This window comes from Phalaenopsis equestris, unplaced genomic scaffold (assembly GCF_001263595.1).
Source record: "Phalaenopsis equestris unplaced genomic scaffold, ASM126359v1 Scaffold199683, whole genome shotgun sequence".
NCBI classification, from domain to species: Eukaryota; Viridiplantae; Streptophyta; class Magnoliopsida; order Asparagales; family Orchidaceae; genus Phalaenopsis; species Phalaenopsis equestris.
The window spans coordinates 1-11,878 of NW_018219542.1; the positions used below are offsets into that span (position 1 = coordinate 1).

General features: G+C 33.9%; 1 protein-coding gene across 1 annotated transcript; it reads left to right on the plus strand.

Annotated features, from left to right (window-relative positions):
* Positions 1–520: 520 nt before the first annotated feature.
* Positions 521–10,387, plus strand: LOC110035756 (P-loop NTPase domain-containing protein LPA1-like; the record flags this gene model as incomplete). Its single annotated transcript, XM_020740039.1, is given in 4 exon segments — positions 521–828; positions 3,715–3,796; positions 9,107–9,529; positions 9,647–10,387. Coding segments are annotated over 4 exon segments (1,554 nt in total), but the record flags the coding sequence as incomplete, so codon positions are not given.
* Between the last annotated feature and the right edge of the window lie 1,491 nt (positions 10,388–11,878).

The following is an 11,878-nucleotide window of genomic DNA, read 5'->3' on the forward strand; positions in this document are numbered from 1 at the left end:
TAGGCGGTGTTGATTTGGAATGTTTATGGTTGATTGCTGGTGATCCTGTTGTCTTAGGCTGCCCTTTTCAAGAGTCTTGACAATATGCTTTTATGTCTATATCTGCTGATTTGAATTTGGAGATTAGTAATTTCCTTGTTTACTTCTGTCTCACTTCTTTTAGGTTTTATGAATCGGCTGTTTCTGTTTGCGAATTATGGTGGTGCTGTGTTTTGACAGTAGAAATTTTTACTTTCAATCTACGAATGGCTAAAATAATAACTCGTTTACTCTTCTTGTGTTACATGGCTACCATGGTTGCATTTTCCTTACCACCGTTTCAAAAAATAAAACTTTGCTGGGTGAATAACTTATCAATTCATTAATGTTTATGATTTGTGATCACTTTATTCTAATATCTTCATCGGCAGTGTACATATGCTAATTAAGTTTTCTGGTACCTTGTTAAATTTTTATATTTGGCATTACATTTTCTTGTTTTGGCTTTAGAACTGAACAGGATTATGTTAATTCTTGTCAGATTAGTCGAAGGGTATTTGATGTAATGAGAAATGGATGCAAAAAAGGTGCTCTTGCTCAAGCTGGGACAAATTTGCCATTCTCAGATATTTCAGCAGGGAGATTTGGGAAAGACAATCACCATGAACTACTGAACCAGAATATGATAAATGAAAACATAGAGAGAAGCTCCATACAGTTTGAACTATATAAAAGACAGACAACTGTTATTGTTACAAGAGAGAACTTCTTAAGCGTTGTTTGTGACGCCCTATCTTCTTATAAATATGTGGGTCCCAATCAAAGGGTTGACCTGCTTCTGGCATGCAGGTGGGAGGGAGACTGCCCTTTCTATTTTCTGATAATGCACAGGATTTTGTTTACCAAGTTAAATCTTATGAATCAAGTTATATATGATATACTTATATCTCATCAGTCAATGTTTTCTGAATAAGATACTCAACTACACAAGCTGCATTCAACTTTTTGCTCGTGTGCTGATTTTATTTTGATGTGCAGTGGTACTAGATTATATGATGTGGAACTAAATGTTTCCTTGAATTTTATAATGATTATAGAGTAATTATCAAAATATATATTTAATTGCCTTATACTTCATTGCAGCTCAATCTAGCTTTAACTTTGTTTCCAGTGCTTCTAACTCTTCCTAGAGATTCTTCATACTAGAAATATGATTGATTGTTGATAAATTTTGTCACTATGTTTAATAATTATCCTTATTGCATATGATTTTTTGGCCAACTTTAGCTCATATTTTATGTGTTGTATGTTATCCTATTCAATCTGTTTATGAATCTGACATGTTAGTTATTTTTTAGGAAGTTACATGTGCATATTGCTGATTTAGGAATAGTATTTCTCTACTTGCTATAATTAGGATGACGAAGATGATCTGTAATTAATATATTGGTTGTTTTAGTTTCCTTCATAACCTTTTAGATATTGAATATTTTATTCATGGAATTCTTTTATTATTTTGATAATGTGCTACTGTCCCAAGTTGATAAATTTAGCATAGAATTTCAATTTTTTGATTTAATGACTTGATATATTTTGGTTCTTCATCTTGCTTACCATTATGCTGTTTGATGTCTATGTTTATTTTTTAACCACTGAATAAATATGTTACTTTTCGAAATACATCAGAGTTTAGAATGACAGTATTTCTTTGGTCTCCCATCAATTGGAAATCGAGCCAAACACTGGAGGCTTGATATGTTTTGGCTCATGGTTAATGTTTTTTATTTTATTTTTCCTGATACAGAAAGTATAATTGATAGAAATTTAATCTTAACTCTACATATTGTATGATGTTGCTGTTTTGAAGCTTTGTATTAGAGTTGTAGCCGAAAAATTCCCTGAATTGAGGCAAGAACTATAATTTGAGACTCAACATGTCATAATTAGACAAGGGGTGTAACATAACTATAAAACATAGGAGACAACACATGCTACACTTGTTGTTTTTTTTAGTAATTATTAATATAAAATGTATCATCAAAAACACCAAAAGCCAATATTTTCTTAAAATTTCTCATAATGAAGCATAGCATAATGTTTAGCTCATAAAAAATTTTAAGGTCTCATAAAAAATTGTAAGGTCAGCAAAAGAAATAATAATATTGAATTAAATATAATTTAAGTATTTAGTTTTATCTGGTGTTCTTAGTTTTCAACAATACACCCAACATTTGCATTAATTGTCAGACTTTATGCTATCATTATTAACATTGTACGGTCTAGAATAATAAAATAATCCAAAAAATATATACTCTCTTCAAAATAGACATGGGGTACATGAATATTTTGATGTAAGACTAGTTTGATTTGACCTCATCATAGTTTCCATTGTGATAACCATTATCACTAGCACCAATGTTTCCGTCAACATTGCCAGATTTATGATTGTATGAGGTTTGAATGTTTAACCTGTCGATTGTCTAACCTTAATCAAAATATTTACTGGCTAGTAATAGCTTGTGACAACTGTCTCGACTTAGCATTTTGGAAATGTCCAACTCTAATTTTTAAGAAAATAATCAAGCATGATTTCAACTCGTTATCCATATGTTAGGTTTCTTTTGAGGTGTATTTGTGTTTGATACATGATTTGCATGGACATAGAAGGTGTTTTCATGGTTTTCATGTTGCAAATCCTTGGAAGTGATACTAAGGTAGGAGTGTAGTCTATTCTCGAAATTTGTCTATTTTAACGAGCCTTTCAACTTCATCCAGATAGCATTTGAAAACCTGTTGGCTGGTAATTGAGACAGTTTTGGAGGCCATAAAAAAAAGGTTTCGATTAATTGAAAAGCATGCATTATGGTTTGGACTGTACATGGATGATTTTTTAGGTGATAAGAATTCTATAAAAATTTCTTTGTTAGCGGTACTTTTTTATCACAATATGCAGCATTGTTAAGTGGTTTCTGTGAAAGATATCAATATCTTTTTGTCAGAGATCTCTTTTGAAGGTGTTTGAGGAATTCAAATTGATATTGTTTCTATTGTTATATATATTTTTAACTTCAAGAATGAATTTGGCGCATCGGAACAACAACATTGAACAAGTTCCATGGAATTCAAAGGGTTAAATATTGATTGGCGTTAGGTTCATCGCTATTAAAATTGAGGAAAAGATAGAAATCTGGTACAGTTTAAAACACTATTTATATCTAAAATTATTATAGGAAGAGTATTTTGACACTGACGTGTATGTAAACTAATGTTGAAATATGGATTATTTTTTTTAAATTACATAGGATACTGATTTTTAGAGTTTTCAGAGTGCTTTTTATTTTTTAATTATTATAGTCAGAATGGTTATGTTTAGGTCTGCTTGTTTTTCCTTATATTTTTGGGCATTTAGCGTTATATGTTTCATAGAAGTCTTTTTTATCTTAATGTGTGCTGATTCTAAACTAGAAATTATGAAAATGAATCATTATTAACTTGAGAGGAAACATTGCAATGCAATAACTGGAAGGATTCTTTCACACATTCTATTCTTGTACATATATTCTTGGCAGAAATTTATAAAATATAGCCTGAGTTTAAATGTAATCCTAATCTTCTTTTCGTTTAATCTTTTTTTATGTTTCTTTGAGCATGCTTATTACCATACAATTTAATTGCATTTACTTACATTAAGCTCGCCTGTTTTAAGCTCTCTTTATTTTTCTTAATTTATTGTAGGATTAGAGAAAGAAAGGAATCGGTTACAATTCTTTTGTGTGGAACAAGTGGTTGTGGGAAGTCTACCCTATCGGCCTTACTGGTAACTATTCCATAATATTTTGGAGTAGAACATTTCCATGCATCAGTGCTCTAGGTATTGTTTGTTGTCATGTTATGTAGTAGCTGTTGGTGGATACTTGTTCTTTTGGTTACATTCCTACCTGAATAACTACGTCCTGCCCTTTGTTTTAAAATTGGAAATATGGCTTCTGGTTGCTGGTATCGTTACTATTTCAAAACTTTAGTTAACCATGTTGTGGTCCATAATTTTAAAATTAGTTAGGTGAGAAGGCAGATAGTTCTTATTTATTATTTCTTATTTCCTTCTTCTCTTTCTTAAGCAGTTTTGATCCATGACGAAGTAGAAGTCTTATCCTTGTTAACGAGGCAGTTCTTTTTTATTTATTTATCCACATTTTTTAGTATTATAACGTGCCATTCTTCTGTTTTCTCCTCTTGCTTTTTTTTATTGTCTTTGGTTGTGTATGATGATCGGGAAAATTGTGCTTGCGGTTGTTGTCTAGTTGCCTAGGTGAACTGAAACCAATCTTTCTTATTGTAATGTTTATAACATTTGATTTTTGTATGTTTTTGGGGTGGAAAAATTTTTATTCCTCTTCAACTTCACATAAAACGATTACAAGATAAAATGAAGGAAGAATACTCTCACATTAGAAAAACTATAATATCCGCCATAACTTCCCATTACAAAAGAAGGAAATAGGAATAATGACATATTAATATTTTAAATTCTAAAAATAGAAAATGCTAATAATAGAAGATACAAAAAAAATTAAATCTTCCTAAAAATCTAATACCCCCCATCGAGTTGGAGTATAGATATTCTAAAAATTATGAAGCCTGTCAATCTCTACATGCTTTGTTCAATTATACCGCATTGGAATTTTTGCAATGCTTATGGCTGCTTTATTTTCACAGTATAACCTCATTGACATGTTTATCGGGGTTTGTAGCACTTTAAAAATTCTTTTCAACCATATCTTATCAACTACTCTATTAGCCATAACATTGTATCATGCCTCAACATTACTCCTTACAACCACATTATGTTTCTTATTTCGCCATATAACCAAGACTCCCCACACGTAGGTGCATATCCAAAGTTGATCTCTTATCAATAACTGAGTCTGCCAAATCTGTATCAGTGTACGTCTTTATGCTCTTTTGAGTGGTATTCTGAAAGAGTGACAATTATTCCCCTGTGTAGTAATGTTGTTCGTAATGGAACGGTCATAATCATATATTTGATACTTTAAAAGCAAAAATTTACTTCATAAAGGTACAAAAATCAAGATAAACACGAAACAGAAACATGACATTCACAACAAACAAAAGCACCAACAATAAACAAAAATGCCACAGCCGAAATCCAAATCCCTCCCCCTAACATAAGCCTCTTCTTCTGCACAAATTCACATCAAACAGAAGCACCAACGCCAACAACACCCTAGGTCTCAATTACAGAACAAACAGAAACACCACAGATGAAATCCCCCCCTAAGGGCTCTTCTTCTACTCAAATTCACAACAAACAGAAACAACACCACCACATGCTTCTCAAATTCTCCAAATAGAAACATGAAATTCAAGCCCAAAACCTTAAAAAAAATCCAAGAGAAACAACAAGAAACGAAAGCATCAAGAACAATCAAACGGTGTAGATCCACGAGAAACCAAAAAAATTTCAAATATTAGATGCAAAACCACCAAGAGAATAAAGGGAAAGGGGATACCGGAGGGAGAAGACGTCCGAAACAATAGGTTAAGGCAAAGGAAGCAAGAGTTTCGCGGGGAAGGTAAGGGCAGACGACGAATGCAAGGTCAAACCCAAGGGGCAAGCACATAAATGAAAGGAGTAATGTGGGCCACAGGTTCAAACCCGTGGCCCACGTTTTATTAAAATGTGGCCGCACTGCGGGGAAATCGCCACCCCAAACGGCAGCTTCAAGCTGCCCTGAGCCGCGCCGCGGGCGAAAAGCCCCACCAAATGGCCCTTACTCTCTATTGATATAATATAGCTTGGGTTTTCAGATTGAATGATCAAGGCTGGGAATTTATTATTTTGAAAGTCATTAGTTTGAAGAAAATCCTGAAATTTTTGAGGCAAATCTTTGTTTTATTCTTTCCCTTGAATATGAGGTGATAAAAAAGTGTTGTAATTCAAAAAAGGTAATATCTATGTTAGCAAATATTTTTTTTTGACTTGAGATCGGATCATTTATACCTCTTTTGGTAAGAAGCATAACCAATGAAGACACATTTTTTGGCGCGAGGTTAGTGTTCCTTGATGATGAATGTGAACGAAGGTAGTACACACAAATATCTTTAGAAGTAGAGAATATGAGAGTTGATTCTTTGGAAGAAAAAGATTTTAAAAACATAAAAAATTGTTTCAATGCTTAAAATTATATTGGGTGTTTTATTTATGAGAACTGTAGCAGTAAGAAAGGCTTAATCCCAAAGATATTATGCATTTGATTGGTAAATAGCAATGCTCGAGCTATCGTAAATTAGTGCTTTTTTTCTGCTGTCATTTTGTTGTAGAATGTCAACACAAGAGCTTTGATGATTTATTCCTTTTTCGAGAAAATTTGATCCAAAATATTTTTGAAATAATCTTGTCCATCACTTTATAGTATTTGAATAATTTTTTAAAATTGTGTACCTGGTATAAAAGTTCTTGAAAATTATTTTCACTTCCAATTGTTTTCATTAAATAAACCAACTTAATCCAATGTGACTATCCGTAAAAATCACAAACAAATTTTTTCCTAGAATGTGCAAGGGTTTTACAAGGATCCCAGATATCGTTATAAATCAGAGAAAATGGTGTAGTTGACTTGTATATTTGTGGAGAAAACAATGCACGATAATGTTTAGTAAATTAACAAACTTCTCATTGAAACAAATATTTTATTATGATGAAATACTTCAAGAAATAAGTATTTTATGTACTGAAAACTAAGAGATCTAACGTATAATATCATAACATTATTTCATCGTCTATAGAGTGAGAATTTAAACGAGTATTTAGACATTGTCTATTCGATTCAAGTTTGTCATCAAAATATTAGTTCATCATTTTCCTCAGCATTATTAATCATGCTCCCTGCAGTCAATTCCTGAAACTCTCAATAAGTAGAATAGAAGTAGCTTGACTTCGATGATCAATAGTAATTTTTATTAATGGACAAGTTACATGATAGATTAAGAACAAGGAGAACATCAGAAAGGGTTGACAACAATGAGAATTTGACAGCTCCTACTTCGACAATTATCAGGAGAGAACCATCATTAATTTTAATATTTTTATTGTCTGCACAAGGTCTATAGAAGAAAAAAATTTAGAACAACAAGTCATGTGATTAGTTGCACCAAAATTAATTATGCATGGATGAAAATAAATAGGAATAACACCTAACAAGGCAGCGACTAAAGAGTTATCCTTCTGTACTAAGGAGCAAGACAGAGTCAGGGACATTTTTGAAGATTAAAATAATTTGTGCGAGTGCTTTAATTGCTTCTTGGTGAAAGGGACTACATTCGAGTTAGTAGACGGCTCGTAAGTTTCATCAACACTAGCTTGATAAGCTTGATCTTCATGCTTGGATTTTGATTTCTAATTTACAGGTTTATCATGAAACTTTCAACATGTCTCCTTTGTGTGTCATGATTTTTTACAATGCTCGCGCCATTATTTCTTAAGCCCTGGCCATTCTTTCTCAGTATCAATCCCTTTTGACACAAGAGTCGAGTTCTCTTGTTCAATATTACAAGACATTTCGGTGTTGCACATCATAATTTTTCTTCTTGTATTTTCACATCTAACTTCAAAAAAAAAAAAAAACTTCTTGAATCGAGGGTAGAGTTTTCTACCAAGGATTCGACCTTAGACTTCGTTTAAACTCTAATTAAGGCTGGCCAAGAACACATAGACCTAGCCTTTTCCTTCTCTTCTTGTGCTGAGCATAATCATTTAAATTCTATCAAATATTATCATAATATTGATCAAGCTCCTGTCATAATGTTATTACTGATTTTAATATGTAGAAACCACACGATCATTTTTTTTTGAATTTCTACTGTTGGGTATTCAATTAAAATTTTGTGAAGAATTCTCCAAACTTGATTAGAGATCTTGAACAGCCTCCCAGACATCTTGAGCAGTAGGAAGGAATAGATGATGTTTTCCTATGATAGTTTTTATAGAGTTGACGAGCCATGCCATCACCAGATAATTTTTGAAATTTCATTTTTTCATATTTGGATCGCTACTAGTAGGTTTTGAAATTTCTCCATTTAAATAGCCAATTTTGTCCCTCCCGTCGATCGCCTATTTTATGGAATTTTATGGATTGAGCCTACTCGAGGTAGTTGTGTCCATTAAGTTTTATAATTGTTAAGTAAGGTGGTAAATTTTGATGAAATTATTCAGCTGATACAGCCATGAGAGTAGCTATAGGGTAAAGGTAGTTTCAAAATTATTAGTACCAATCGATGTGGTAAATTTTCTTTTAACTCCCGTTATTAATGCCGATTTGCACGATATACTCGGAATCTGAGAAGAGCAGCACACGTGTTGTGGCTACTTTAAGGAGAAAAAGAAAAGCACTAGTTTGAATACTGGACTGGCTTGCGAATCATTGACATTGGATCTCTGAACGTCACAATCTAATCATTGCCTTCTCAATAGTCTCGAATCGCAATTGTATTGCGAGGGGTCTCTAAACTCCACGATCCAGTTATTGCCTTCCCAGCTAGCTCTAATTGCGACTGTATCACAATGAGCCTCTGAACGTCACGATCTAGTTGTTGCCTTCCCAGTTAACTCTAATCACGATTGTCTCGCGAGAGGTCGTCTGCGAAGACAATTGTATTGGGCGAACCCGGGAGTAGCAGGAGCGGAGCGACATAACCTACAAACAATTGACGAGATTGGATCGCCACTTCAAAGGTGAAAGTCATCTCTGATGCCATGTAAGTTTTGGGAGAGGAAAAAAATTATTTCTCTTCAACCTCATAGAAAATAATTATAGGATAGTTTAGGGTGTTGTCTCGTACATTACATTAATCTCCCCATGATAAAAGAAGGAAAAATGAATTATGACATGCTAATAATATAAATTTTAAAATAGAATATACTAATATTAGAAGATACTAAAAATAATATCTTCCTAGAAAGCAACACTTCTTTCTTATATCTACAAATAGGCGTAATTTCATCATCTTGCTTTCATTAATGAAAGGAATTTGCATTAAAGAAAATTTCATTCTTTTATCCCTAAGAACTGTGCTATTCATGTGATTTGACTAGAGAATTTTCATGCAGGGAAGCAGATTGGGTATTACAACTGTGATTTCAACTGATTCAATTCGGCACATGATGAGGAGCTTTGTAGATGAAAAAGAAAATCCACTTCTGTGGTCCTCTACATATCATGCTGGTGATTACTTGGATCCTGTGGCAGTTGCGGAAGCGAAGGCCAGAAGGAAAGCAAAAAGACTGGCTGGTGTTTCCAACTCTGTTCTTAGGGAAGGGCTGTCCAATAATGCTTCATCTGAAAATTGTGAGAAACAATCACCGGATGGAGGCTCCGGTATCGACCAAATTGGCAAAAAGCAGATGGCAGTTGAGGGATTCAAGGCACAGAGTGAAATGGTTATTGACAGTCTTGATCGTTTGATTACAGCGTGGGAAAATCGGAAGCAATCTGTTATTGTAGAAGGAGTTCACCTGAGTCTCAATTTTGTGGTAGGTACTAGCGCATGTTTTGGCTCTCAAAATGATATATTCTTGTCCTCTTTATATTTGATTTTTCATATTTGTTATATTTGCATGCTAAATGTTCCTTTTTTTCTTATATTCTAGATGGGGCTAATGAAAAAGCATCCTTCAATTATACCATTCATGATTTATATTGCGAATGAGGACAAACATATGGAAAGGTTTGCGGTGCGTGCTAAATATATGACATTGGACCCTGCAAGAAATAAGTATGTAAAATATATTCGGAACATAAGAAGGATTCAGGACTATCTCTGCAACCGGGCGAACAAACATTTGGTGCCCAAGATAAATAACACAAATGTTGATCGTAGCGTGGCTGCAATTCATGCTACAGTTTTTAGCTGCCTGAGGAGGCGAGAGGCAGGAGAGCAACTCTATGATCCAATCACGAATACAATAACCATAGTTGATGAAGAGTATAGAAACCAATGTGCTGCAAACTCACTGACTTCAAAAAAAATGTTTCAATTGATACAGAGGCTAGGATCTTCTAGACATCTCATAGCACTGGTTAATACGGATGGGTCTGTCGCTAAGGCTTGGCCGGTGGAGTCCATTAATGTTAAGGCAATGCCTGGTTCAAACAGTGGAAGTGAGAGCTGTGTAGGAAGCCCAATGTATGGTCCCTTGAAGATTGGCAAGGCAGAACCTATTAATCTTCAGTTTGGCAATTATGGAATCAGTGCTTGGCCTAATGATGCTGGTGCCGCCAGTTATGCTGGAAGCATGGATGATTCAAGAGTTAATGGCACTGACTCTGGTAGTCGATACCTTTCTTCTTGTTCTAGCTCTCCTAGGGTTGCAGGGGGAGCTTCGAAAGAGGTAAATTGTTTATTACACTCGGTGAAATTTTACTCCAATTGTTAAATGTGGATGCTCTTCTACTTTGAACCGGATACTGTTGGCTGCAATGTTCGTTTCTTATTTATCATAATGGATTCTCTACCTTTTTTTTACTTTTTAGTTAAAGATAAATTTTGCTGTTTCATACTTAATTACCTATGTTTTGAGGCTTCAAGTCAGATAAAAAAACATAGATATGAATGTGAATGATTCCAACTGTTGAGTAACCATCTGTTTCATGTGTTGGTAATGGAAAATCACTGATCTATCCTCCTATTGCTTGCAGCATGGACATCCTAAGGTTAAATTTTCATCCATTATTATTGTTTTATTTCTCCATCAATTGATTGTAGTTATATCTTAGTGTTGAAAGTTGCTTCAAGAAACTCATTTTTCATTTAATAAGATTCTCTATACTTTAAATACTGTATATGTATTTTGGTTTCATCCACAGTTTATTATCTTGATTATATATTTGATTTTCATCTTACATGGTTATATTTAAATTTTTAATGATCCGATCTCGAGCCAGCCCAACTCTGGTTATTGGATGGCTCATAATTTTGATCGATTTTTAATCTAGTAAGTTGTAGGATAGAATTTTAGCTATAAATATCGGTTGATGCCTACATCATTTCTATCATTTTGGCTGAAACATTTAAATTTAATTTTTAGTGTTTCATTGCTAATCAGTTTTGGCTTGGCATATTGTACATAGCTGTAATGGTTGTGTGCGGGGGGAGAAGAAATGAGGAAAACGAAGAAACAAAGAAGAAGAAAGAATTAGAGATGGAAGAGCAAACGATGAATCGGAAAAGGGAGAGGAAACAAACAATTGAAGGATAAGAAGCGGTGGGTCGGGCAAATGAAACTGGGGGAGAAGAATGAGATCAGAAAGTTGAACAAGCGACGTTGCCTCTAGAAGTCGCATACCCACTTACCTGAGAACGATGAGAGAAGAGTCGAGTTGGCATAAGTACCTAGCTAACGACGAGGAAGCTCGAGTAAGAAGGCGTAAGTACCTAGCTAATGACGTGGAAGGAGACAATGTGTGGTGCGTGAGAAGATCCGATGTCTCGTGCGGGTTTTTGCAAAGGAGGAACTTACTTTCGATTGTGCCCTAGCCTAGTCGAAGAAGAAGATGGAGAGAGTTGATCGTGCCCTAGCCGAGTGACAAAGAGGAATAGAAGTTGTGTTGAAGTATTCAAATCGAGTCTCTCTCTTGCAGGAGAAGAAGCCTCTTTCGTGCAGGGTAAGAACTGCGGTCTGGATTTCATGCAGAGGGAGAAGAAGATTCAGGGAGATATGATATATTACATTGATTTAATAATAATAATAATAATAATAATAATAATAATAATAATAATGATCATATATTTTGAATAAGAAAATAAGTATAATCAAGTAATAAAGGTTTAATACTTAAATAATAATAAAGAGTTTATAGTTAAGTAAAATATTAAATAAATT